Source organism: Suillus paluster (genome assembly GCF_016628075.1).
Source record: "Suillus paluster strain FC165 chromosome Unknown EDB91scaffold_115, whole genome shotgun sequence".
Classification (NCBI taxonomy): domain Eukaryota; kingdom Fungi; phylum Basidiomycota; class Agaricomycetes; order Boletales; family Suillaceae; genus Suillus; species Suillus paluster.
In genome coordinates, this window is record NW_024537675.1 from 51485 (window position 1) to 78374 (window position 26890).

Consider the following 26890-nt stretch of genomic DNA (forward strand, 5'->3'; position numbering starts at 1 on the left):
GAAAGACAGTGAGCGCAAAGCTAAATCCCTCGGTGGCCGAAACGCACCTGTAAGTGATGGAGAATAAGGAGCCTCGTCAGGGAGCGTCGGTGCAAGTTTTTTGAAGGCGTGGGACACAAAACTACCCAACTCTCTTCATTTACTTTCATAGGCATATTAGATCTAGACGGGACCATGTCCAAGGACATAATACCCCAAGAAGAGCCCACAAGGCCAAAGAAGGACAAGAAGCGAAAAAAGGCGAAAAAGCCTGACGATCCTGCCAGCGAGGAGCCCAGAGGTCTGCACGTAGTTCATCACAATCCCATCGTTCCTGACCGATCAAGACAAGCCAGCTGAAAAGAAGGACAAAAAAGACAAGAAGAAGAAACACAAGGAGCTTCATGATCCCGAGGTTATTGCTGCTGCTGTTTCCGAGGATGCGGAGATGGACGTAGATCCTCCAGAAGGTATGTGTCCCCAGTTAAACAATGATCTATATAATTATCACTCGTCACAGGACGCGTCAAGGATGAGAAGAAGTCAGTTTCTAACACTGAGGAGACTGCCATCGAGATAGCTGTTGCTACACCATCTGGTAAGCATACTTGTTTCGTCCGCTCGAATCTACGAAGTAAATATGATCCAGTGTCCAAGGACAAGAAAAAGAAAAAGAAGCACAAAGAAGCCAAAGGCTCAGGTGACACTGACCCAAGTCCTGGTGAGATCAATCAAGATCAGTGCACACTCGGTCGTTCGATCGTTCTTACATATACAACACTAGATGGCGAAAAAGCTTCGAAAACGCACAAAAAACGCAAGCGTGATACCGCGCAAGAAATAGACTCAACAGACAAACCTAGCCCCTCCAAGAAGCACAAAAAGAAAAAGCATGACCGCGATTCGGAATCCACTCCTGCCGACACTGCAGCAACTTCCCAACAACCCACGTTAGCTACCCCATCCTCGCAGCCCTCAACAAAACCATGTTCTTCTACCGAAGCAGAAGCCTTTCTCAGAAAGCACAACATCACCATCAGCACCCAGACGCACGGCGACGCCGTTGTACCCGTAATATCGTTCGACCAGTTAAATATACCGGATGGCCTACGGGGCGCCTTCACTGGATTTAAAGAGCCTACTCCAATACAAGCGTGTACATGGCCGCCTGCGCTTAAAGGGAATGACGTAGTGGGTATTGCGGAGACAGGAAGGTAGGTTTTGCGGTCTTGCATGCTATTGCACCTAAAGCTCACGTCTGGATGCAGTGGGAAGACTCTGGCATTTGGCATACCTGCCCTCGCACGGCTCATCTCTTTACCCGAAAAGCCGAAGAAGAAAGAAAGTACAGTATCTGTACTCGTCGTCGCCCCGACGCGTGAGCTTGCGATCCAGACTCACGATGCACTCTCTGCACTGGGCGCACCGTTTGGCATTGCTAGTGTCGCAGTGTTTGGTGGCGTCCCGAAGGACGCGCAAGTCAAAGCACTGGCAAATGGGAACATAGATGGGAAGATCACGAGAATTGTTGTTGGGACACCGGGGCGCATAATCGACTTAGTTCATGATGGCGTATGTGACTTGAGCAGGTGAGATTGTTCTTGATCAGAGGGACGTTGACATCTTAGACATTGCTTGGTAATTGTACAGGGTGAATTATCTCGTGCTAGACGAGGCTGATCGAATGCTGGATAAAGGATTTGAAAATGATATCACGAAAATTATTTCATATACTATTCAAGGGGAAGGGCGCCAGACCATGATGTGTGAGCACTTTTTCTGTTCACTTTCGCGTGCCCGACTTAATTTCCGTCTCAGTTAGTGCAACATGGCCCGAAGCTGTTCGTCGATTGGCGAGTTCTTTCCAGCACAACCCTGTTCGAGTCACTGTTGGAAGCGATGATCTTACGGCAAACAGTCGCGTTGAGCAAGTCGTCGAAGTCTTTGATGATCCCCGCGAAAAAGAGTTCGTATCACTAAGTCCTTGCATTATTCTTGTCTCACGGTTTGGTAGCAATCGGCTTCTCAAGTGCCTCAAAGCCCTGTCACATAAGAAAACGTCACGCAAAGGCTCCGATGAGGCCCGCGTCCTGATCTTTGCCCTCTACAAGAAAGAGGCAACACGTATTGAACAGTCACTAAGGCGTGCAGGCTACGACGTCGGTGCATTACACGGGGACATGTCGCAAACTGCACGCATGGATGCTCTTGAAAAGTTCAAGACCGGGGAAACGGGTTTACTGGTGGCCACGGATGTTGCTGCACGGGGGCTGGATATTCCCAATGTTGGTGCTGTCATAAATTACACCTTTCCGCTGACACTTGAAGATTACATCCACCGAATTGGGCGTACGGGTGCGTGTCATTCTAATTATTTCTGTTGCAGAGTCTGAGAAGCCTGATCCATTTAGGTCGAGGCGGACGCTCCGGTAAATCCATTACCTTCTTCACGGGAGAAAACCACGAGCGAGCGTTAGCAGGAGAGCTTGCACGTGTGCTGCGCGAAGGCGGGTTCGATACTCAGGCAGACAATCTGAAACAGTTCCCGATGACGATCAAGAAGAAGGGACATGCTGCATATGGGGCTTTCTTCCGCGATGATATCACTGCCGCGCCCACGAAGATAGTGTTTGAGTAGTGCTGGCAAGGATGACCGGACACTTGTGCTGGCGGGGACGCATGGAAATAACGGTCTAGTTTTTATATAAGACATGGCGAACTGTATTGCGTGTCATCTCGTACATGCAACTATGATGGCGCCTAGGCGGTCATTTTATTTGTCGAGTTTTCGTGGTAGATAAGCAGTATGCGGCACTTTTGCCAAACTTGACAGCTTTCAGCAGGTGGAGACCGGGACCACTCCACTAACGACTTCCACTTCTGCATCAACACGCGTTTTTCAACTGTTAGCGATATTATCGCTTTTGTGGTTAGGCTAGGCTATAATTTCCGAGGCAGCCAAATCAACCAAAGCAGGGACACAGCAAGCCCCATAGGCCGCAATATTATCGCTGTAAAATCATTCTCAGCCAGCGTCTAATCTTTCGTGAAATCGACCATGATGGGCCTTTTCAGCCAGGCTGGATCCCATATCAAGAGGGCACGCGGTCTCTCCGTGGACGATAGGGCGCCAGAAGACACCGAACCTGACGATACTTCAATCCTGTCTGTCATTCTTCCTCTACTCACTCCTACATAGACCAATGATCGTCGTCGATGCTGATGCTGCTTATAGGGACTGAGAATGAGGGATCTGTTATTCTTTCGCTGATATCCCAGCTCAGGTACGTGTTCTGTGCTGTGTGCAAGGCTTCGTTCTGACACCCGGACAAGGGTTGGAATGGACCTGTCCAAAGTAACCTTTCCTACGTTCGTGCTTGAGCCTCGGAGCATGCTCGAGCGTATCACAGACTTCATGTCGCACCCAGATCTCATATTCGGGCGAGTACACCCTTCCCTCTCCCAATCTCAGGCATAACCCTCTGCCCAGTGCTGAGATGTGCGACGATCCAGAAGAGCGATTTAATCGCATCCTCCAGTACTACCTCGCTGGTTGGCATATTAAGCCCAAGGGCGTAAAGAAACCGTAAGTCTTCACCCATCTTGCGTCATCAGCCCGTGGTTAGCGAGTGCAGGTACAACCCCGTTCTGGGAGAGTTCTTCCGTTGTAGATACGATTACCCAAATGGTACACAAGGGTTCTATGTTGCCGAGCAAGGTGCGTCGCCTGTGCAGCACATTGACGCGTGCTGGCGCTCATCAGTCTACCCTCCAGTATCACACCACCCACCTATCTCCGCCTTCTTCTACATCTCCCCTGCAAACCGCGTTTGCATCGTGGGCGAGCTCAGACCGAAGTCTAAATTCCTTGGCAATAGTGTTTCCACCACCATGGAGGGTGAAAACAGAATAATGCTCATGGGTGTGCCAGACGATGGCGGTGCGTATATTACACATGCGCATGCGCAGACATGCCGTTATTGACTAGGCATGGCAGACTACGTAGTAACGATGCCTAATATGTACGCAAGGGGAATCCTATTCGGCAAGATGGTATTGGAGCTAGGTGACACGTGTGTAGTGAAGAACGAGAAGAATCGACTCTTCTGTGATTTGGAGTTCAAGACGAAGGTTACTGCGTGGCTTCCTGGGTGATCATTGTCTAACACTGTCTCAGGGCTTCTTCTCTGGAACATACAACGCAATAGCTGGACGTGTACGTCGAGGAAACTCTGACACAGGCGAAGTGTCAGGGCGGTGGAGTCACGTCATGGACTTCAAGAGCATCAAGGTTCGTCGAAGAACCGGCTTCTCAGTGGCAGCTTCCTGATCTAATTTCAGAATGGAAGCAAACGCGTGCTATTCGATGCCGCAAAGGACGGACAAAGTATTGCACCAAAATACGTGCCAGACATAGAACAGCAAGAACCGTACGAATCGCGCCGGTAACTGTTTTTAGATTTACTAGTTGGATCGGCGACTGATCATGGTGCCCGGATGCACAGCCTATGGAAAAACCTCACGCAGGCTATCGAGGAGAAGAATATGGAGCGTGCTACGGAGGCCAAGAGTGCGGTGGAAGACGCCCAACGCGAGCTGCGCCGCAAACGGGAGGAGAGCGGCGAGAAGTTTGTCCCTCGCTACTTCGAGAGACGTGACGGACGGTGGGAGCCTAAACTCAAGTGATGCCATCTTTCGTGCCTCTGTGACCTCTCCTGATACCTTCCACAGGATCCCTCGAGATGATTCTTCTGAAGCTATAGATGCAGTACAAACCTGGATATGGCCGCCCATGGCAGGATAGCGTTCACTGACAGCCAGAGATATACACGTTTCCATTTTGACGCTCATCTGCTCTTCCTTTACTTGTGTCTTCACCCACCATCACATTCACATCTTATCCCACGCAGTTGTAACTTAATGCGCATCCGTTGAATTGTACCTGTAGCAAAAATTGAAGGGTATATATACGACGATGGATCCAATGAGAGTACCAATGTAAAATGAATGGATATAGAAAGAGATGCGACCAAAACAGAGGCCGGAAAGAATGCAAGGACATCGATTAGATCAGGATATCATGATGAGACTGAAACGAGCAAATGCAGATATATCACGAGTACCAGCCGTCTTTGTCCACTGAGACTGTGCTCATGATACTCATGGTACTTGGCGTCGGGGACGCGACTGACTGCGGGGCGTATTGAGAAGCGTACGAGACTACAGATTGAGGTCGATATGATCCGATGGGTCGTCTGGGCTGAGGAGTGGCAGGGATTCCAGAGCCAAGATGAGCATATTTCCGTGGTGCGTGCATCGAATCCCGAACGGATGGAGATGATTGGGGAGGAGTATCGCTACGAAGTATATGAGAGCCATTCATCTGTGCAACTGGTGTTCTTGATCTGTCCCCAGAAAACACGGTACTTGAGCGCGAATCCGGACGAGGGGGAGACTCTGTATGCTCGCTGGAAAATTTGGTGTATGAGGACGCGATAGGTGGGGCTGGGGTTGCCTTGGCCTTGGCCTTGGAAAGGTCTGTCTGAAGCCGAGCAACTTGGGCCTCAAGGCTCGCAACTTGGTCGCGTAACTTTTGGTCGCGATCCTGCGATTAGGCAACAGTCAGAACGCGCCACGCGAGAGTATCGTGGTTCCTACCTTAACCAAGCGGTCCTCTGCTTCCTTTTCTTCCAGTTGAAGTTTTGCCAAAGAATAATCCGCATCAAGCTGAGCATGAGTTTGCTCCTCCTGATCGAGCCTGGTACGTGTCATCTCCAAGTCACCCTCATACTCTTTCGCCCGTTTCTCCCACTCAGAGGCACGTTGTTGGGCTTGAGTCAAGTTCTGTCTGGCAGCATTTGCGGTGCGTTCAGCGTTGGAAAATTTGTGTTCCTGTTCCCTGAAACGCTTTTGAAGCGCTGCGTGCTCGTGTTCGAGATTACGACTCTGTTCACGAGCCCGTCGGAGTTCCTTGAGTTCTTCATTATCAGCCTGACTCATAAGGGTAGTGAGCATGTCAATTTGCTCAGCCGCGCGGTGGAGGTCATCCCAGTGACCCTGCTGTGAAAGCAGGTGCTCATGCTCTTTCTGGAGGAGATCAAGAGAATGCACAGCTAAGTCCTTCTCATGCGTTATGAGCTTCACTGATGCGTCCAATTCCCCGACCTGAACGGCTATCAGATGATGAACGATGTCATCAAGGGGAGGGACGTACCTTAGAATTGAGGTTGACTTGCTCGGCCAATGCCTCCTTGTTCAACTTCTCTAGCTCGCTAATGCGTTCCTGATTGGTTTGTGTTGCAACATCCGAAACTTTGAGGCGTGCAAGGCTCTGAGAAAGCGCTTCCTCTAGTTCACAGTTCCGCGACTCTACAGCAGCAACATCTATGCTCTGGGTTCCGATAGTACCCTGGAGTTCTTCGACCTGAGCACGGAGCCTATCTCTCTCAGACTCGACATCCTTGAGGCGTTCAGCAAGGTTGTCCTTCTCCACCCGAACTTGACCGTGGGCTCCGCGGGCCTTCGCCACTTGTATCTGGTGTTCAGTGTTTGCTGCCTTCAGTTTGCGAATCTCTTCCTGGTCTCTCTTTGAAGCGTCCCTAGAGACTGCGAACTCAGCATGAGCGGTTTGAAGAACGCTGACGGCTACATGTAATGCCTCAGGGAGTGCATTCATGCGTTCAGAAAGATCCTCGCGGAGGGACTTGTGCGCCGAGAGAAGCTCCTCGTTTTGGGTGGAGGAGGATAGATGAGTACTAGCAAGGGAGTTGATAGCAACCTCCAATTGGTGGATAGCCGATAGAACTTGTTCATCACTCTGCAACGACGCTTGAACTTGCAGCTCTTGACTATTCAACTGCATAGCGCACTTGAGATTATCGAGCTGAGCAGGGAAGCTGGCGACAACAGCGTGGAGATCGGCGTGTTTCGAAACAATTTCGTCGCTCTTTCTGGCCACGAGCTGCTGAGCCTCACCCAGCGCATCCAGCTTGGGAACCACATCGTTGAGCGAGTGGAGTAGACCTAGAGACACTCTCTGCGACTTTGCCTGAAACGACCTCGACGTTGAACGCCTTGTCACGAACAGCAAGACGCGAGTCCAGACGCTCTACCACTAGATCAGCTACTTGCTCCTTGATTTCATGCGCGTCGATGGGGGCGATGACACGGCGAATTTCTGAAGTAATTTGGGCAATCACCGCGTTGGTATCCAGCGACACTTTGGGCAGCAGAGGAATGATGCTATCCACGATCAGCCCGGCAGTCTCCCGTTTGTCAGCTGCGAGATCAATCAACTGTTCGATGTTTGGCTTGACAGCTTGGCTAAGTTGAGCGGTGAGAAGATTGTAGTCGACAGGATCAGGTCGCAGAGCCGTAAAGGTAGGTGTCAGAGCAGTCATGATATCGGTAACCAAGGAAAGTCGGTCACACTCGTCTCCGAAAGGACGAGAGTGTTGGTCGATTTGTGACGACAGCTGGCTGATGGTGTTAAGGATGATCTGCATGTTCCTCTTGTTCATTTGTTCCAGAGCGGGGGCAAGATCCGTGGTTGATCCCGTAGGTTGAACTTTCTCGAGGCGACTCACGAGCTCGCGCAACTCGGTCTGGATCATGAGCAGACCCTGTGCATGACCTTGCTGCATCATGTCGCGAATGAGCTCAAGGTCCAGTTCACCACGGGCATCCATCTGACTGTCGTCGAGGCCACGGGCAGCAGACTCCTGGAGCTGGGTACGGAACAAACCAACAACCTCCGTGATCATGTCTTCTGTGGCAGGGCTTATGGACGATCCACCTGCCGACGGTCTGGCCTTGGCGATCTCAGCGCGGAGTGCTTGGAATTTTTCGGCTAATGATGCTTCAATCTTGTCCTCTAAAGCTTGCGTCTCGAGACGCTTAGTGAGGTTGAGGGCAGGGATAGAGAAATTTGAAAGCTCTGAGTTGTGAGCGCTATGCAACGCAGGCAACGACGAGCGACGCTTAATAGCGGGCGTGAAGATGTCAGGAGACTGGAACGGTTGTCGTTGAAGTCCGGGATCAGTGACAAGCCGCGACTGTGAACGCTGCTGCAACATCGAGATGGCGGGCGCTGCGATGTCATCGAGGGACGGCCGTTGCGAGTGCTCGAAAATCTCGCGGGAACTCAGCCGGGAGCGCACAGTACGGCGAGTTTTCTCATCACCCACCAGAGCTTTAAAAACGCCAGCAGGTAATGTGTTGCTGGGGGTAGGAATCTTGAAATCTAACGGGATAGGCGCGCGTTTCGGCCTGGTAGGCGCAATTGACGGGAATGTGCTTGCAATGCCAATGAAGTCTTCATCGTTCTGGGGTGAGCCAAACTCGTCGCCGGCCATCTGTCTGTGTCCAGGTATTTCAATTTCCTGCGTTGCATCTTCATCAGGCAAGGCGAGCGTGGAGAACCCAGAAAACGTGAGAGGTTGCAGAGGCCCAGCACTTGTATTGAAATCCCTTGATCCCAACGCCCATGGCGACGTAGGGGCAGAACGACGAAGGCTGCGCGGAGTCTCGCCCAATGCAGGGAATCTAAACGAGGCCATGTTCTCCTTGCCGCTGTCGTCGTCGTCGTCGTCGTCGTCGTCATCATCAATGGATGAGCGGGACCCGCGGCGCTGCCTTTTCTCTCGTCCTTGTTGAGCACGTGCGGGTGATGGTTTGACGGGTGGGACTGGCAATGGTCGCGAAGGCTCGGATGAGGGGAAGGACATGCGAGGCACCCCAGGCGGTGGACGGAAGGTGAACCCTGTTGGCTTGAACTCTTGTGCAGCCGCATTGAGTGGCTTTCCGAGGGATGGAAGGCGTGCATGGCCAAAGGAGGGAACCTGCGTCGGTGCGGCCTCGAGGGACCATGAACCAGACTGCCGGGCTGCACCAAACACGAAAGGCTTCGCGTGCGGATTCAGCGCTCCAGACGAAGATGACTGGGGGAAGTGGGCTGGCCCTTCAATGTTGACGTGAACCTGTTCTGAGGTATTGCGCGAGTGGGCGAGGGCGGGGTCATGCACCGAATATTGTCCCGATGCACCACGAGAGTGGGGGAGAGGAGGTAGAGGTCGCCTTCCAGTTGTAGACGCCGACAACGGCCTAACAGGGAAATCTGCCAGATCCACGCCGAGGAATGGATTATGCAGTTCTCCTTGGTGATCCTCCTCGCTTGGATTCGAGACAATGTCATAGTCACCGCGTAAAGACACGCCGAGGCCACCACCCGGGGGAACGGGAAAATTGGGTAGACGTCTTGGTTTCTCAGCTTCCTGTTTCATTTGACGTAGCATACGGCGTTGCACCCGACTTTGACGAGCACGCTCTTCGTCTGAGGGGTTAGACCACTCGCCAATGCTCTCCTTCAAGTTTGTCAGGACTGGTGCGTGAACAACGCAGAATTATGATACATACTTCGTCATCTGATTGTTCCCTATCTGGATGCATGTCCTCCGATCCGGTCCACTCTCCAACCGCCTCTTCGTCGAGGTCATCAATGCGTGGGTTGCCAGCCGGACTCCGGATGGGTACCATATTAACCTCTGACATGGCGCCCTCAGTGACCCCACCGACCGATCGCAATGATAATGCAGCCGACAGCCGTGACACATGCCTTGAATGCAACCTGCTCAGTGCAACTGTCGTCGCATCTCTCCCTACATCTAGATCGTCAAGTCCTTCGACTTCAATTGCGGCATTGTCATCCATGCCAACGGGTACTTCATCCTCCTGAGGCTCTTCCTCCTCTGGGATGTCGATGCCAAACCCACGTGTGAAATCAGGACGACTGCTTCCACGAGAGATGCCGGGAGGAATAAGAGACGGGACAGAAACAGGGACACGGCCTTGTGGAGCATGAATACCTTCGATAGGAGCATGGATTGGCTGGATAGGGATGTCTGTTTCAATGCTGTCGGAGCCGAGGACTGCGCTTGGGCCAAAAGGATTGAACGCTGCGGTTGGAATGTAGAAATGTTCGTGGAGTGGAGGAGGGTGTGCAAGGGACAGGCTGTGACCATGCCTATTTTGGAATCGAGGAGCAAATTGATGCGGAGACGGAGACAAATTGAATGGTGGTTGAGGCGAATTTGACAGAGAATTTAATGAGGATGCGGTCTGAGACTGCTGCAATTTATTCAACTTGAAGTGCAGTAGAGACGGATCAGCAGGAGACGAAATCTTAGACACGTGGAAACACTTCGTGAGGAAAGTTGGTATGCGAGATGAAAAAAGACACTTACTGATGCTGCACGGGCATGAGGGGCGTGAATTGGAAGGGCACCTCCTGACCCTCTCTCTACGCCCAACCTCTCAAGCTTCTCTTCGATGACTCGCTGCTTTATATCATCCCAAGCAACCTGTGGAAGCGTCAAATACTGTGTGGAAGAGGCTGAGAAGCTCCCGCACCTTTCCAGGAAGAAATACATCCACTGTATCAGGGATATCTCGCCGCCATGAATCCGGTGGATAGAGCTCAGCTGAATCTACTTCAGGCGCGATAACTTCAGGCTCTTCCAGATTGACTGCAGCTACCGGAGTTCGTGCCCACGGTGGACGCGTTGACGGTTCTTCAGCGTCACCCGGGATTGTTTCCACCGGTATATTTACAACTACCTTCTTGCCCTTTGGGACTGGAGTGGGTGCAGCCTGCGGAGGAGGCAAGGGGCTATGCTTGCGTCCTGGTCCTCCAAGAGGTGCTTTGGGTGGACCACCTATGCTAACGCTTGGAGCTCTTCTATTCCGAGGAATGAAAGGTTGACCAAACTGCGGCACCATGTGAGGCGGAAAAGCAGAACCCAAAGGAGTCATGGGAATGGCGTTCGGTGGTGGGTAACCAGGAAAATGAGCCATGCTTGCGTGACCTCTGTGCTGCGCGTAGGATGGACGAGCGGGAGCAGGAGGCGGTTGATGAGGAAAAAAAGATTGCATAGGTGTTTGAAGCGGAGGACCATTCATAAGATAAGGTGGAGGATGAAAACTATGTTGGAGAGCGGTAGGAAGAGCAGGTGAAAACATGGGTTGCCTGCCATCAAAAGGCTGCTGCATTGTGAGCATTGGGGGTATGCTCAGCCTAGGCGGCGGTTGACGCGAATGCGAATCCATTACGCAGAAATTTATGTTGTCCTGTGAACAAATCGGCGCTGAATGTCAGTGTAGACTGAGTTATGCACCGTCTATGATTCCGAATCTTCCTCTGGGTATCTAAAAACCAAGAGCATGCGCAGGAGACGCGCACCTACTACCGTCGACGCTGGAACCTGGGAGGACAAGAACAATCGAAACGAAACACCAGAAAATCGCGTCCATTATTCAAGCCACGTGCTTTTGCCCCGGATTTACGCACAGCCGCACATAGAATTCGAAATCGTCTTGTAGGAAATACAGAACAGTCATACATGAATGTAAAACAGATGAGGAATAATGTAAAAGAAAAAAAAGTACGTCGATGGTACACTCAATCATCCTCGAACATAGACACGTCTTCCGTCTCTGAAACAGAATCCGACTCTATTTCAATATATTTCTTGCTCTTAGCTCGTGCTGTCCGCTTCGGCGGTGGAGGGGGTACATCCGAGTCGCTCTTGATGCTGATATCGTCATCACTCTCCTTCTTGGCTACAGCTTTCTTCGCAGGAGCCGGCTTACTACTCGAGGGTTTTCGGGCGGCAGGCTTTTTGGGCTCTGAGGGGCCAGATGGTTTCTTGTCAAAGAAGTCAGTCACCGGGGCCTGGTTGATCTTCATCTTCTTCGCCGCAGGCTTGATATAGTCTTCATCGCTGTCCTTCTCTGCCTTGGGACTAGATAAACGGTTGTCAGCTAATTTCTTTTGCCTGAAAAACAAGTTACCTCTTCCGTTTGGAAGGTTCCTCCTTAGCTTTGGCTTTGCTCTTGCCCTTTGCTTGTGCGGCTGGGGCCATCTCAAAATCTGAATCAGAGTCTGACTTCAAGGCTTTCCCCTTCTTCCGCCCAGGACCAGGTAGCGACTTGCGAGTTTCGAGCGTTGCTTGCTTCTTCTTGATCTTCTTGCCGTTAGCGTCCAGTAAGGACTTGTTTTCAAACTCTTGACATGATTTCTGATATGGGACGCTCAATGTCGTGAATTCGGCAACAACAAGGTGAACTTACTTCCCACTCCTTCAGGAATGTATCCAGGTCCTCATTCCAGAGATCTGTGGGATTGCGCTCGAGAAGAGCAAGAAGTTCAGCATCCTTGTCTGCCGCTTGTTGCAGGAGTTTGTCAATCTAGAGAATATTCAGAATCAAAACGCTTTTTGTTAGAACTGATATACATACCTTCTCCTTCGTCAAGCTCCAGATGGCCATACCAAGCAAGTAGTCGTAGTCAGTCGATCCAACTTCTTTTTCTACTTCTTCCTCCTCCTCATCTTCGCCTTGAGGCTGGATAACATCTTCCGTCTCACCAGCAGCCTTCGCCTTCGTCACTTTGGGGAATGGTCGGAACTTGAGCCTGCGCAGCTCAGCCATAAGATCGTTCTTCTTGCGGTTCGACACGACGAGCTCTTTATCCACAATCATCTTCACGAACCGTGCCTGGTTCGAGAGCCGTTCAAATTGCGTTTGCAGCTCATTCGCAAGGAAGTCCTGCGTAGCAAATATATATATAAGCACTTCAACCCTTGAATTCTCGTGAATCATTTGCCTTTCGCTTCTGATAGTATGCAAGCCGTTGCGGATAGAACTCCTCGATGACCTCTTCAGGGGACGCGTACTTCTGGATCTTGCCCTCGAAATTGAAGGCCATCATGTTGCTCGTATTGATCTTGGACGTCAGCTTGAAGAACTCCGTGAGACCCTGTTCCTCGGCCTTCTCGAGGTCCTTCGCAGCCATGCTAATCACAAAGTGGATGTTCACGTTATCGTGGTGTTCCTTGTAGTCCTATTGACCCATATATGAATAAATGATCAAGACGACGCCTGAATGTATGTTCACCTTAATCACGCCGTCACCCTTTTCACCAATCATGGCCTCGAGCTCAGCCTTGTAGTTTTGAGTCCACTTGTGAATCGGAAGTTCCGTGACCTCGACGGTGGTGTCATTGACCTTGCGAACGATACCAGTGACATCGTACTTGTGGTCACCGACTTTCTTGATTGTGCCTTTGAAGCCACGCCACCAAGGTAACATTGTGACCATCTCCTTGCCTGCCATCAAACGGCGCAAATTATCCACGATGTCAACAGGGTTGTAGCAGGGGATTGTTGTGCTCCAACCTGATAGAATCGTTAATCTTGCGGAATACACTGTGCTAGTCCGCTTACCAGTTCCAATGCCCTCGGCACCGTTCACGAGGACGAGCGGGATAACAGGCATGTAGTACTCGGGTTCAATCCAGTCATTATCTTCCTTCAAGTACGTCAAGAGGGGAGCATCCGCGGGGTTGAAGATGGCGCGGCTCAATGATGACAGCTCGGTAAAGATATAACGAGCCGAGGCATGGTCTTTACCGCCCTGGTCACGCGTACCGTACTGACCGTTGGGCAAGAGCAAGTTCAAGTTATTGCTCCCGACGTAGTCCTGGGCCAAGTTCACGATGGTCATAGTCAAACTGGCTTCACCGTGATGGTATGCGGCGACCTCGGAGATGTAACCTACGAGTTGGGCAACCTGCACAAACAGTTAAAGTTGGCTATGTGGGTGGAACGGTGTACACGCCTTGACTTCCTTCTTCAGCTTACGCTTGAAGCAACCCCAGATGACCTTACGTTGGCCAGGCTTGAGACCATCTGCTACCGAGGGTATAGAACGAACGTTATCTGCCATAGAGAAGAGAATCAACTCTCTGTTGATGAAATCTGAGTAGGGAATCTCGTCGATGTTGTGGTCAAGATACGTCCCGGGCTAGAAGATACGGATGAGAATGTGATAATTTATTCTCTCTGGTGTCATTCACCTTGAACTGGCGAAGCCATTCCTTTCGATCATCGGCTTTCTTCTTGCTGAAAGCAAGGTCAATCAGCTCCCTATCGCCTTCTTGTGTTGTTGCAAAAGGGATCATGTGCTTGGCCATGTTGCTGAAGTAGTACCGGGCATCGGAATCCTTGCTTGTTCCAAGACCCTGAATCGTATGTGTAAGAAAGGTGGCAGTCGCTAGAGAAGTAGAACAGACCTTGTAGTACTTTGAGTCCCACTTATGAGCGTCGGGAGTATCCTCCAGCCACTGCTCATACTCTGGAATAGTGAAGAAATCAATCTGTTGTTTCCCTTTCGTCACCTTCTCGCGTATGAGCAGAAGATATATTCCAAAATCAACGATTGCATACCCTCACGATAGGTGTCACAAACTCAACCAAGAAGTTCGGTAACTTCAACAACGATGGGTAGAAATGATCCAGGAAATTGATGAGCAGACCCTTGATATGAGATCCATCATGATCCTGCGCGCAAAGTGTTAGCTTTCTCATCCATATCGACAATTCGAGAAAATGATTGACCTGATCAGTCATGATCATCAAGCGTCCATACCGCAGACTGCTGACATTGCCGTACTCCTTGTTGTGCTGGAGGCCCATAATCTTCTTGATGTTCTGAATTTCCTCGTTCTTCATGATCTGGTCGTGCTTTGCTTCCCGAACGTTGAGCAATTTTCCACGCAGCGGGAAGACACCGAAATTGTCGCGGCCAACAACACCCAGCCCAGCTACAGCCAAGGCTTTCGCAGAGTCACCCTCGGTTAAGATCAGTGTACATCTTTCGGCGTGTTTTGTGCCTGCGTTGTTTGCGTCGGCGAGTTTGGTCATTCCAGCCAACCTGCATAACATGGTCAGCTCAAGATTCATTGTATAAAGATCACCTCGCACCTGTTGCGCTTGCTTCCATCGGTTTTCTTGATCTGCTGGTCAGCCTTGAACTTTGCCCAGTTGAGAACGTGATCGATAATTGACGATTTTTGGACTGGACAACAATAAGAGTTCAAAATGTGCAACTACACGAGATACGCACCTTTCTTCATGAACTCTTCCGACAACGCGGGCTTCGTGCCAAACTTAGAGGCGGTCAAGGTCAGCGTTTCCTTAGTCTGACTGTCGAATGTCGGGTTCTCGATGAGAGCATTGACAAAGATCCACATGTGGTTCTTGACCTGTGCAGGCTTCACTGTCGCGCCCTTATTCTTCTTGCCAATGGCAGCGATGAGGTTCTTAGCAATCTGGTCGGCCATGTGATTGACATGCGTGCCGCCCTTCGTGGTTGCGATGGAGTTGGCGAACGAAACCTGCTGGAATGAACCATCCGATACGGCAAACGCTACCTCCCACCGCGGGCCAATCTGCTCGTATATCATGGTTGGCTTCACCTGCGCCGCCCCTCCTGATGTCTCCGAAGCCCCTGCCGCAGCAGAGTTGAGATACATCTCAACGTACTGCTTGAAGTTCTTGATCTTCAAACGCTCGTCGTTGAGAAAAACTTTCACATCCTTAACTGTACCGGCGAGATCGTACACGCGCCGTTTCAGCAAAGACAAGGTGTCGTCGTCGATGGTCTGCATGCCAAACCGCTTCAAGTCTGGCTTAAAGGTGACCTTCGTGTACTCCTCGCCCTTTCCGTTCTTTGTGATCTTTGCAGCGCCGACCTTGCTCATATTGTTCGACCACGTTTGTTTATACTTCTGGCTTGTATTTTTGTCTGCAGTGTCGACGGTGAATTCATGGGAGTAGATGTTGGCAAGTTTGGCACCGTAACCATTACGGCCACCGGTGAGCTTCTTCTCGTCGTCGTCGTAATTGGAAGAGGAGAGCAAGTGACCGAAGATCAGCTCGGGGATGTACATTTTCTCTCGTGAGTGCATCTCTATGGGAATGCCCCGACCATTGTTGTAGACAGAAATGATGCCCATTTCGACGTCAATGTTCACTTTAATGGTATCCATGCTGGCGTCGTTTATCTATGTCAGGTAATTAGCAATCTGAGTAAGATACTGAGGTCGTATAGCACACCTTGTTATCCGCAGCGTTGACAAGAATCTCGTCTACAATCTTGAAGAAGCCCGGGACATATTTGACCTCTCTATGAACCATGCGCTTGTTCTCCGAGTCATACGTCCACATTGGCACTGTGATTGTCTCAACGCTTCCTATGTATGAATCAGGACGTTTCAGAATATGCTCGAGTTGAGACAACTGCGAAGTTTGGATTGTAAGTAACGGATCGCTAATATTACTGCATGCATACTTTGGTGTAAGTTTCTGACGCTGTCTTGTTCTTCTTCGGCGGGGCTGCTTCCTTTGGTTTTGATGGTCCTGCACTCTCGTCACCCGAATCAATTGCATCGACGTCCATCACGCTGCTGTCTGCATTGTCGTCCTTATCCACGAGTATCTTCTTCTTTGGTACAACCTTGGGTTTTGCAGGAGGTTTCAAAGGTTTCGATGTGGGTTTCGTCGCGATCGCCTTCTTTGCTGGTGCCTTCGTCTGCAAGGTGGCACTGAGTTGCGCCCTTTACAACTCACAGACACGACTCACCGTCTTCTTGATGGGAGGGGCGTAGTCCTCGCTCTCAGTGCCTGAGACGTTTTCAAGGTCAAAACTCTCCCCTTCTGAAGAGCTCATCGTTGAAAATAGTCGCCCGGTCGTTGTTGTTGATGGAAGAACTTAGTAGTAGCACAAAACGCGGTCGCGTTCGGGGGAACGCGTCAGCACGTGACCACCAAGCAATAACAAACTACTAGGAAGTCACGTTCAAGAAAAAAAGGATCTGCAAATGTTGAAATCTTGTGCCTCGGAGAAATGATTGTCTGATTCCCATAATAACTGAGCAAAACGGTAACAACTTCAAAGTTCAAACGGATATGGACTCCGGTTCACCTCATCTCCCGAAAATCGAAATAGATTGAGCGACAATACTGGCCAGCCCCCATACTACATACACAAACTACTATCATGGCCGTGCTTTGATGTTGCTCACGATGATGCTCTATGACCGGAATATCAATGCATGACATCGCCCGACACGGTATGGTGCAAACCTTATATGCTTGTACATCACCCTTGAATTTGGACACTGAGCCATCAGCGCAAACCCATAACTAGAAATAGTTGAACAGCAGTCAAAATACACCGATTTTCGTGAGCTTACCTCCCTTGCAACTGTGGTGATGAATCGCTCGTCATGAGAGATAACAATCACACCACCATTCCAGGACTTCAAAGCCGCCATCAGCGCATCCAGACCCTTCACAACAACAATCAGCGGAAGCAGAAAAAGAGCAATTTGTATTGCACCTCAATGTCCAGGTGGTTAGTAGGCTGTATGGTATCATCAGGAACAATCATAACCCGTAACCTTCCGTACTCGCCTCGTCCAACAACAATATATGAGGATTTTGCAATGATAGGGCAGCAAACGCGACACGAGACTTTTGGCCTCCCGAAAGTGTGCCAATAAGCTGGAGTCTGTTGTTGTCCTTGAACACGCTGCGAGTGGATCAAGAAAAGTTTACGCACCCTGTCATTCCACTAATCTGGAAGTTGCCTAGGTGACCTCGATACTCTTGTTCTGTCTTTCCTGGAAATTTAGAGGCCAGAAACTGCACAGGAGTCATAGCAGGATTGAGTGTGTCGACGTGATGTTGTGAAAAATAACCTCTAGAAAGCAAGTGAACAGGTGATGATACAAACCCAGTGACAACTCACATCCTCAGACGACCATTCCGATTCAAGTCGCCACTCAAGGGTCTGAGCTCCGCGGTAAGGAGCTTGATACTACGTAGCCCAACCAAATTTCAATTGTATCACTGTCCTTCGAGACAAATCGTACCACTTACAGAGTTGATTTTCCAGCTCCGTTCGCGCCAACAATAGCTATTCGCGAATCCAACCCTACATCGATATTGATTCCTTGGAGGAGAAGGTTTTCAGGGGTATACCCGAAAGTGACCTCTGACAACTGGAGCAACGGTGGTGATATCTTCTCTGCCTCTGGGAATCTGGTGACCAGAACGTTAATCCACTGCACTGGCGAATGAGCACGATTTTCCGCACTTGAAAGTTTCACCCTCTTCTTCTTCTGGAGGCTCCAACTCGGGGAGCTACAAAATAATCGGTCTCGGGTTATAACCAAGTCATGCAATGCACCTACCTTTTCTAGTATTTTAATTCGCATCTGTGCCTGCGAGGCTACGCAAAAAAATATTGGAAACATCATAGCGACCGCTGATTTCGATGCCTACCTCTGGCAGCATTATATCTCCACTTATCAATGAAGGCCTGCAGGTGCTTTCGGTAATCCATTTGTGTGTCGTATTCTTTTCGCATATTGCGGTCGCGTTCAGACTTTGTGGAGTAGAACTGACTGAAGTTCCTGGGAATTGACTGCCGTTAGGAACCACACACATCCGGGCATGAACGCTGGACGAACCCTTTATAATAATCCAGTCTAGCAGAGTGCTGGTGTACGATATCAGTCGCAACGGCATCTCTATAGAGAATTGCATTTCATGATGTAAAACCGAGATTGCCATACACTCACAAGAATGCACGATCGTGAGATCTGTCAAAAGTGTTAGTATAATGATAATAACTCATACACTTGCTCAACTGACACAACAAGCAATGTTCCGGGCCATGTTTGAAGGTAATCTTCTAACCAAGCCAACGCATTTAAATCAATGTGATTCGAAGGCTCATCAAGCAAAAGAAGAGCAGGCTAAAACAAGGGGTGTTTCAGACCTCGTTTCGGAACAATCAGGTCATAGGCAGCGCACCTTCACAAAGAGCGCACGTGCTAGCGCGAGTCGCATTCTAAATCCAAGATATCAGACCATTGCCATGTCCGATTTCAATTTAGCTTACCTCCAACCTCCACTGAATGTCCTTGTAGGCTTGGACTGGTCTGCCTCGCTGAAACCCAGGCCTGAAACTTCGTATCAAACGTATTCTTCGACACCAACAGATCAACACACCGGCAAGAAGAGTGGCTGCTCTCGAAGGACCACTCTCGGCGTCCATGTCACTCAAACGAGCGTGGACGTCCGCTAATCTCGATGATGCCTCCTCCCTAGCGTCTTCGAACCGTTTATCGTCGCCTTCCTTTTCAAGCATAGCCAGGCTGGCATTCAAAGAAGCTTCCTCCTTCAACAGGTGATCTCTCCAGACGTCAGCTTTAAGAACGGAGTCGAGAGCGGATGTGTCATCCCCGACAATCTAGACAGATTTCATGCACAAGCCCATATGTAGAGTTCAGTGACTTACCTCTTGTTCTACAAACAATATGGTAATATGCGCAGGAATAGGAACTTCCCGCATTGCAATGTGCTTTAGAAGGGTGGACTTTCCGACACCTAAATAGACGAAGTTGTATAGTGGTGCCAACGGTGATATATTTTAAAGCGTACCATTGCGTCCTATGAGCCCGTACCGACGACCGTATGCCAGTGTTAGACTTGCTCCTGAACTAAAGGAATACCTCAAAACGAGGATCACAGGAACCAAATATGAAACGCACAGTATACGATTGGAAGCAAAATTGACGTCAATCGAGGGCAGATGTATATCTTTGCTCTTGTTTTTGGCAGCATTTGCCGCTTCAATAGGGTTGATCTGAAAGAGGTCATTGAATGATCAAAGAAATGATCACAAGTGAATTAGGTGACCTTCATAAACATCTCCTCGTAATTTTGCTGCCCAACATATGATCAAAATGCATGTATAAAGAGACAAGTGTTTCAACCGACCTGCTTGCGGTGCTGATCCAGTAGTTTAGATCCTTCGTAGAGATCGCGACGAGCACGTTTCTCAATCTTGGCCTGAAAGCAACTGTTACATCGTGTCCATCTGACGCGGAAAGCCGTCTCTGCCCACCTTAAGCTTGGCTTCCTGTTTCTCAAGCTTTTTCACATCCACCCTGGATGCTCTGCGAAGCAGCATCACTGAGTTTGGGGCAGACGTCACGACAAAGGCACAAGCTCACTTTCCCTTGTTGATGCTCTCAAGGTCTACGCCCTCACCAAGCCCGATGGTGTTGGACATAGCACCGACCTTGCTCATGTCCATAACTTTGTCAAGTTTCATCAGCTTTGGTCGACCGCTATTTCTCGCTCGTGCACTCAGCTGATCGGCGAGGAGATCCCGTAGGCGTGTCATAAGCCTCTTTACGTCGTCTGGACGATTCATACCCAATGAATCCAAGATGTCATTGGCCACCTGAAGAACATCTTCCTCTTCTCCAGCGTCATCGACCAGATAGCCTGAAAGATACTGCACGATGAGTTCTTCTGTACCAGGAAAATTTGAGCGTATTTCTTCTGCAATCTCTATGGAGGCCATCTTTCCTCACTGGCTGGCAGTACTAGTGTAAGTACTAAGATAAAAAGATGCAGACGCGGAAATAACCAAATATAGCATTCTCTAAAGTGAGCGGCAGCAGCCACGGCTTGCTCGTCATTCGATGTCAATCGACGAGCAATGTGTCCGCCTCTACTTACTTCTGCCTCTGGGTTGTTTGTGGGCCTGAGCTTCCATTTTTATTGTATATAGATTCCACGACTAGTACCCGGGCCACTCGAAAATAATATACAGACCCTTCGACCTAAACCTGCCATTGGCGCAGAAGGCGCCTGGTTTTCAAATGCTCGACAAGTTCAACACTTAGATATATTGACACCATGCCGGTTACTACCTAGAGTTATGCTGCATGATAGTTATATGAGACGGTTACCTGTCTGGGAGCACCTTCATTCGCACCTGCTCAATATCTTCGTCTATCTGTTTCCAAAGTTGCTCCTTATTCTTCGGGCTAGTTACTACAGCGACCGCTGCCTCGTTACAACTGAAAAAGTAGAAGCCGTCTCCCGAGGAAAACACATCATCGGTCGTCGGATACGTTTTGCAGCACCTGTCGGCAGTCATGCCAGCCGAGCGCGCAAGCATACCTTGGGACTTTATCTGGAGCATAAGCGCTAGTCCGCCTTTTGAGGCATTCGACATTGCCTGCATGGAACAAGGCAGGAGACAGTCTTCTCGTGATTCACAACCGCTGCAGGTCGCACCTCAAAGGCAGAATTTACTGGCTACGGAGACGAGGGTGGTCAGTATCGGTCAATTATTGCCATACAATAAGGTCAAACATACTACCGCATCAGGTGGATCTTTCCAGTCGTGATCGTGCAGATGAAGAATTTCGCAATGCTGTGGCACGGCGAGAAATCGATTCAGCAACGCTTATGAGATTCAAAGGGGGGACAGACAGTGGAATCTTCTACTCGGGAAGCGCCGGCTGAGACCTTGCCTGCTGCAGATTACTTACTGCGGTGCGGGAGCAATGGTCCCATGCTTCCCGAGAACTCGTAGATTTCCAAACAGCGATCAAACCGTGATAACGACAGTGAATTGTAATGGACGTGGCTGGGATTCTACAACCATCCGTAGATCGGGGGCGCGAACCTCTGAAGTTCTTGTTCGTGAACAATCAATCCACTAGGAGTTGAACAATATCGAGAAGTTCCATCGCCGGAAAATCGATACACTGATTCGGGGAACCCGCAAGGCCTGTCACTTCCGCATTGCCTACTTATTTTCCATTTCACCACTTTGTGACCCCGATATCTTCAACCGTTCTACTGAGACGGGATCCAAGTTCCGCAGCCACGATGATCTACAACTTGGGCTAGCGTTGGTTGTTGTCTAAAGGTGTCATGTTGAGATGGTGCTACAGCTTCATGTGTTCTTTGGTAGCTTGATCTGGAAGGTGCCTAATTGATGATCGTAAGCTCGGCATCATACAGCATGGTCTTTTCGAAGAAAGATTGCTTACACTGAGGTAGAGTAGTAATTTCAGGAACCACCGTTCCATGAAGGCCGACTCGTGACAATGCACCTCGAATGATCCCAGCGGGAAGTGCGACATACTTAGTGACATGTCAAAGCCTGTAAAAGTATGGTAAATGCAAGCCTATCGACATACCAACTTTGCTCGCCTGAGGGCTTCTTGTCGACCCTCCCACGAGGAAATCCGAGCAATTGGCTTAAATGCATTATCTTGGAGAACATAGACCCCCTTCGCATGTTTCAATGCCAAAATCTCTCAGTCATGAAAGGCTTGCCTACTCTGTGATTCGTGCGCAAGTTGTCGACTTGTTTATCCCAGCAAGAAGTCCAAAGATCCTTGCAAACAAACTTGATAACGTCTAGAGAGTCACCGAATAATGGGCGATCGCGGCAAAGCCTTGCAGGCAAGTTAGGAGCTGAAGTATTACCTTTGAGACAACGTACCTCTCCGCAAAGTTACCCCCAACATGCATGCCGATAACTTCCAGCCTAGACCTGACGCCCTCTTCCTCATCCGTAGGCCCTGATATCTTACCTGTCGTGCTACTGGCGCTGTCCCTCGGATTCTGTTGTTTGGCAGGTGGTGGTGGAGGAACCAACCCAGCTTCAACCATTTCACGCTCTGTTTTGCTTGCCCTAGCAGCTGCAACTGCTGATGAGACACGAAGAGCATTCACAACTTCGATCAAGAAGTAATCCATGGCTGCACCATCAACCATTCGAGCAGGAGGGTCAGCAAGGGTGCTGAGGGCGCTGGATGGTGTTGCCTGCATTTGAAGATAGGTTCGAGCAAAATGCTGCCCGTGCCTTGCAGTAGGTACTTCAGACAGCAAGAAAGTTACAAGTCTACAAATGCTGCGTGTTTAACTTACAGACGGAACTACGTATTATGTAATCCACAGTGACCGTTTCCCAATAAGTAAGCCTTATTACACATCGGGATTATCAACATTTAGGACAGGTTTAAATGTTGTACGTCATGGATGAAACTTGAAGTTTTGCCTACAAATCAGGATTAAACTTACATAAAGTTTTGCCCAAAAACCAACATTAAAACCTTCTCCCAAATATCGATAACCCTGATGTGTTAGGTTGGGTGAACCCTGATAACGGGTGCGCTGAGTCAGCGACTGAACCTAATTTACGACAATTTACCTTGGCAAGGTAAATTTCGTCAAATAAATCGACTTCTCACCAATGTGCCAAAATATCGTCTGCTTCATTGAAAATCCCTTGGACTACATGTGCTTGATTGCAGATTGACAAAGAATATACAAATATACAAAAACGTTATAAACTTCACGGGTATGTAATCTTCAAAGCTTCGCATGCTGAAGGACAAACTTCGATGATTTCTTCGACTTAACTTTGTCGACATCTGCGAGCGTAACAGGCCGACATTCATGAGCATGGTTGTACCCCAACCTAATGTATCGCACAGGTTAGTAGACTGTATTCAAATGAAAGTAGGTTTACCTAGCCTTGCCGTCGATGCCTCCTGGTTTGTAGAACTCGGGTCTGCGGAGGAGACTGACGACAGCTGCACCTCCAATACCAATGTTGTGAACAAGACCGAATTTGCCCCGCTTGTCCGGAATGTCGAACAAGCCAGGTGCTTGCATAGGTCCTGCCCCTGGCAAACATAAACTGCGTTAGGGAGACCACAGAGAAGAAACATATTAATTGCTATACGAACAATTACGCAATTGCACTGTCAAAAACGGTATGAGAAAAATATTACCAGCATAATCAACGCTACTCACTTGTGATATAGAAATGCATACCCAGACCAGTAGCTCCGAGTGGATGTCCTTTAGCTTCAAGACCACCGCTGGGGTTCACCACATACTTGCCACCGTACTAGAGAAGGTTCATTTACTGCCGACTGAAAATAAAACACACTGACTGTATTATCTCCCCTTTCAACCATCTTATGTGCCTCGTCAGGAGCGCAAAGTCCAAGAGCAGGGTATGTGATGAGCTAAGGGAGAGTCACTGCACCAGACTATGTTAGTACAGGCGGACTTACTTCATTTGCGGAAAAACAGTCATGCAACTCAACCACGCCGACCAAGTCACGCCCTCGACCGTCAGCAAAGCCAGCGGCTTCGAACACTTTGTCAGCACAGCGCTTCGACATCCCGTAACCGGCCACCTCCATAGCGCTCTGACTTTCATACGCAGCAGGATCGTCCGTCTCAAGACCTTGCGCAACTATTTCAATAGCTTGATTCTCTAATCCATGAGCATGCACGAAGTCTTCTGATGCAACAATGCAGCAGGCTGCACCATCCTAACGCACCAGTGAGGGCTGAGTACGTAAGAGTGGGATAAATCATACCGATGTAGGACTACACATAAACTTCGTTAGTTGAGCATTGATTTTAGGTGCCTGTAGGACTTGTTCGACCGTCCATCCGTCACGGAACTGTGAATATGGGTTCTTGACGGAGTGTGCGTGATTCTTTGCGGCTAGAATACGTTGAATATGCATTTTTAACATGAGCGCCGCGAGATACCTATCATGGCCAAGTGTTTGATTTCGGCACCGTATTTGTCCATATATTCTTGCCCTGCGTTACCAAACATTCGGAGAGCACCTGGACCAGAATTTGTTCCGGTGCTTAGGGTCTTTTCGAGCTCGACAGTCCGCTTGTTAAATAATAGAGTTGGTGGCGGCCTATCGGGGAAGTTGGACCCGAGACTACCCGGCTTCATGCGCTCAAAGCCCAATGCAAGAGCACAGTCGACCAGGCCTGACTTCACTGCGTTGTTTGCATTGAATAGGGCAGTACTCCCGGTCGAGCAATTATTATTCACGTTGGTGATGGGGATCCCGGTCATTCCCAGGCCGTACAGAGCTCGCTGCACAAATTAGCACCATGAAACTGAATCGAGAGACACCATACCTGACCGCTGGTGGAATCGCCATAGCAGTAACCCACAAATGCAGTTTGCACAGCATCATATGTGATACCTAGGAAGTTCGAATTGTGGTTCAGCTGGACAAAGTGTCTCTTCATGCGCATACTCACCAGCATCAAGCAGCGCCTTTGTGCCTGCTTCAAGTCCCATCTATACGCAAATGAATTCAGAGACACTTTATTTCTTGTACTGATATAGCTTACATCCTCCGTTGTCCTTGTGGCTCTGGGCTGCGTGACGAATCAATCGAATGCCGCAAGCAGGGCTGACAAGGTTGAATCATTCACCTTTATAAATGCAGTGCATCCACACCCGATGATGAAAGTCCTCTGGAACTTGTTCTGAGGCATGTCGGACGGCGCTGCACGTTAGATCTGAATGAAGGATGTGGGACGTGTCACACTGCTACGTAGTTCGGATGGGTGCCATGGAACCAAATATATAAGACCAGACCGGTAATTTATAAGCCGAAACCGGTCACTTCGGCACACTTCGACGAAGACACTTGAATAAATTGCATTGCACTTGATATCTATAGCTTAGTAAGACAGATATGCAAGTACTTGAGTTGTGCAGTGACGGCACGCCACGTCGATGCGTGATCCCACATCTCTGTTTATTAAGCACGCATTGCCGCTATAACAACTACAATTCAAAGTCCATACCGCCGTATCAAGCAAGTGGAGCACTTGAGAGATGATCGGAATCACCTCGTTAATTCTTCACCATCAAAGAGATAATCAATCAGGTGCCGCACGACCTATACATAGAGAATTGCCAAAAGTTTCTGAATATCAACGAACGCCACTCACCTCCACATTGACGCTATTGCCAATGAGCCGGTACTTTGATTTTAGAGATATGTCGGGTGGCCATATAAACTGTTGATTGGACTCTGGTTCCTCGAATCGAAAGATCTTCAAGAGTTCGCTAGGAGTAAAATACCGAAGCTGTAGCTGATCTAGGATGCGAACAGCCTCTTTATCTCCCCGCGATCGAGCTTCAAGAAAGTTGTCGAAGACCTCGGTGGTCTTGGCTCGGTTCAGCCCGGAATTGAAATGTGAAATTTGCACCTACGTCGAGGTCCTCGTTCACCTGAAGTATGGAACCTGCACGCTCGACAAGTTGTGTATAACCTGCGACGCAATTGGTAGATGAAATAGCAGTCCTAGAGTAAACGAACCCCTCGTGAAACAACAGGTCCGCCGACCAGATAGCAATACGATATCGAACAAACGACCCCACTTTTCAAGTACACGATCGGGAATGTTGTAACGCAGAGGGCTTTCTTCCTCACGTGCATGGTCTAAATATTCACGTACCAAGTGTACAGGGATGTTGGATGCAGTTCCTGGTAGCTTGTCGTGAACTCGATCGAAGTCAGATTCATGAAGGCCAGTGAACCGGAGGGGGGATAATTTAGCAAGAAGATAGTATCTCAGCCGCGAATTTGGGATGCCGAACTGTGTAGGAGTCAGAAGAAATTCAGCAACAACATAGCCAAGACGTTGGAGGGTATCAACTAGACGCCTCCTTGTGGTTGAGTCCTTGCCGATGATGCGTCAGGATTAGGCAGTGTACGCCGTGGAAAAAGTCGACGGACCTGGAAGCCCGCTACGTTCTCGATGAGCATATAGCGAGGTTGCGAATCCTGGGCAGCCAAGTCCGGCAACACATGGTCGATTAAATGAAGAAACGACTTCGCTCTAGGATCATCCTCTCCTCTTGCAGAAGGATTCAAGACGGTATAAGGTTGGCAAGACGGGGATAGTAGCCAGACGTCAGCATGCAGACATAGTAGATCTACCGCGGAAAGGGTTGATATGTCTGTCTATGAAAATACGAGACCTCTCGCAGGTCAATGTAAGAGATTCAAGATATCAAGACTCGACATACCCTGGATATTGTTTGTGCACCATAGTTAGCTGCATATACCTGACATGCAGTTTGATCCCAGTCGAACGCTTTCACAGGGGAACTCGCCACACGGCTTTGGCGAAGTGCAAGATGCAGGCCACCTAAGAAATGAGTTTAAAAAAGCTTAACCACATCAATATCAAAGCACCTATGCCACTATAAAATTCAATGGCTCGCACGAGCATGGCCGAGTTCTGTAGTCTAGACTTTAGATCGCAGACTAAATAGAAGAGTCAAGTGAGGATCTGATGGCGGATGGATCAAACCTTCGGTTATGTAATCGTCCAG

The 26890-nt window shown here is 49.3% G+C and overlaps 8 protein-coding genes across 8 annotated transcripts; 2 read left to right on the forward strand and 6 right to left on the reverse strand.

Moving 5' to 3' along the window:
• Positions 1-104: 104 nt before the first annotated feature.
• EDB91DRAFT_87491 (P-loop containing nucleoside triphosphate hydrolase protein) lies at positions 105-2813 on the forward strand. Its single transcript, XM_041328677.1, has 10 exons — positions 105-280; positions 327-449; positions 500-577; positions 629-700; positions 764-1193; positions 1248-1568; positions 1630-1745; positions 1798-1945; positions 1994-2334; positions 2391-2813. The coding sequence occupies exons 1-10, from the start codon at positions 175-177 to the stop codon at positions 2615-2617; spliced, it is 1962 nt and encodes a 653-aa protein (XP_041170966.1). The 5' UTR covers positions 105-174; the 3' UTR covers positions 2618-2813.
• A 224-nt stretch (positions 2814-3037) lies between these two features.
• Positions 3038-4783, forward strand: EDB91DRAFT_1239789 (uncharacterized protein; the record flags this gene model as incomplete). Its single annotated transcript, XM_041321904.1, has 11 exons — positions 3038-3148; positions 3223-3263; positions 3313-3420; positions 3470-3565; positions 3615-3697; positions 3755-3919; positions 3977-4110; positions 4157-4270; positions 4321-4424; positions 4485-4661; positions 4711-4783. The coding sequence occupies 11 exons, from the start codon at positions 3038-3040 to the stop codon at positions 4781-4783; spliced, it is 1206 nt and encodes a 401-aa protein (XP_041170967.1).
• A 146-nt stretch (positions 4784-4929) lies between these two features.
• EDB91DRAFT_1168041 (uncharacterized protein) lies at positions 4930-11263 on the reverse strand. Its single transcript, XM_041320081.1, has 11 exons — positions 10387-11263; positions 10221-10337; positions 9394-10158; positions 8139-9341; positions 7951-8111; positions 7728-7929; positions 7107-7706; positions 7011-7085; positions 6194-6967; positions 5638-6144; positions 4930-5584 (listed from the first exon to the last, which is right to left on the reverse strand). The coding sequence occupies exons 1-11, from the start codon at positions 11080-11082 to the stop codon at positions 5093-5095; spliced, it is 5592 nt and encodes a 1863-aa protein (XP_041170968.1). The 5' UTR covers positions 11083-11263; the 3' UTR covers positions 4930-5092.
• A 55-nt stretch (positions 11264-11318) lies between these two features.
• Positions 11319-16578, reverse strand: EDB91DRAFT_1350724 (DNA topoisomerase). The gene is made up of 17 exons (XM_041326086.1): positions 16460-16578; positions 16169-16408; positions 15934-16116; positions 14942-15881; positions 14800-14893; positions 14434-14749; positions 14263-14376; positions 14109-14213; positions 13893-14057; positions 13655-13840; positions 13261-13606; positions 12932-13212; positions 12641-12877; positions 12274-12582; positions 12106-12222; positions 11827-12053; positions 11319-11777 (listed from the first exon to the last, which is right to left on the reverse strand). The coding sequence occupies exons 1-17, from the start codon at positions 16544-16546 to the stop codon at positions 11435-11437; spliced, it is 4290 nt and encodes a 1429-aa protein (XP_041170969.1). The 5' UTR covers positions 16547-16578; the 3' UTR covers positions 11319-11434.
• A 135-nt stretch (positions 16579-16713) lies between these two features.
• On the reverse strand, positions 16714-20334 carry EDB91DRAFT_1168050 (P-loop containing nucleoside triphosphate hydrolase protein). The gene is made up of 24 exons (XM_041320082.1): positions 19905-20334; positions 19796-19847; positions 19669-19740; positions 19588-19614; positions 19440-19534; positions 19330-19388; positions 19187-19275; positions 18898-19138; positions 18788-18848; positions 18700-18736; positions 18538-18641; positions 18465-18485; positions 18354-18413; positions 18166-18296; positions 18075-18112; positions 17978-18024; positions 17761-17922; positions 17630-17698; positions 17441-17581; positions 17293-17389; positions 17219-17242; positions 17073-17168; positions 16963-17022; positions 16714-16910 (listed from the first exon to the last, which is right to left on the reverse strand). Exons 1-24 carry the CDS (start codon positions 20258-20260, stop codon positions 16875-16877), a joined length of 2175 nt encoding a protein of 724 aa, XP_041170970.1. The 5' UTR covers positions 20261-20334; the 3' UTR covers positions 16714-16874.
• A 1069-nt stretch (positions 20335-21403) lies between these two features.
• On the reverse strand, positions 21404-22629 carry EDB91DRAFT_88119 (NO signaling/Golgi transport ligand-binding domain-containing protein). Its single transcript, XM_041328701.1, has 5 exons — positions 22205-22629; positions 22040-22157; positions 21897-21989; positions 21747-21840; positions 21404-21684 (listed from the first exon to the last, which is right to left on the reverse strand). The coding sequence occupies exons 1-5, from the start codon at positions 22531-22533 to the stop codon at positions 21650-21652; spliced, it is 669 nt and encodes a 222-aa protein (XP_041170971.1). The 5' UTR covers positions 22534-22629; the 3' UTR covers positions 21404-21649.
• Positions 22630-22976: 347 nt separating this feature from the next.
• EDB91DRAFT_1168067 (thiolase-like protein) lies at positions 22977-25170 on the reverse strand. The gene is made up of 12 exons (XM_041320083.1): positions 24973-25170; positions 24889-24915; positions 24796-24835; positions 24670-24737; positions 24280-24625; positions 24102-24232; positions 23790-24053; positions 23667-23741; positions 23524-23620; positions 23457-23471; positions 23237-23393; positions 22977-23185 (listed from the first exon to the last, which is right to left on the reverse strand). Exons 1-12 carry the CDS (start codon positions 25033-25035, stop codon positions 23077-23079), a joined length of 1392 nt encoding a protein of 463 aa, XP_041170972.1. The 5' UTR covers positions 25036-25170; the 3' UTR covers positions 22977-23076.
• An 18-nt stretch (positions 25171-25188) lies between these two features.
• Positions 25189-26883, reverse strand: EDB91DRAFT_1168068 (S-adenosyl-L-methionine-dependent methyltransferase). Its single transcript, XM_041320084.1, has 7 exons — positions 26751-26883; positions 26582-26703; positions 26289-26516; positions 25869-26232; positions 25763-25821; positions 25498-25716; positions 25189-25445 (listed from the first exon to the last, which is right to left on the reverse strand). The coding sequence occupies exons 1-7, from the start codon at positions 26785-26787 to the stop codon at positions 25392-25394; spliced, it is 1083 nt and encodes a 360-aa protein (XP_041170973.1). The 5' UTR covers positions 26788-26883; the 3' UTR covers positions 25189-25391.
• Positions 26884-26890: the final 7 nt, after the last annotated feature.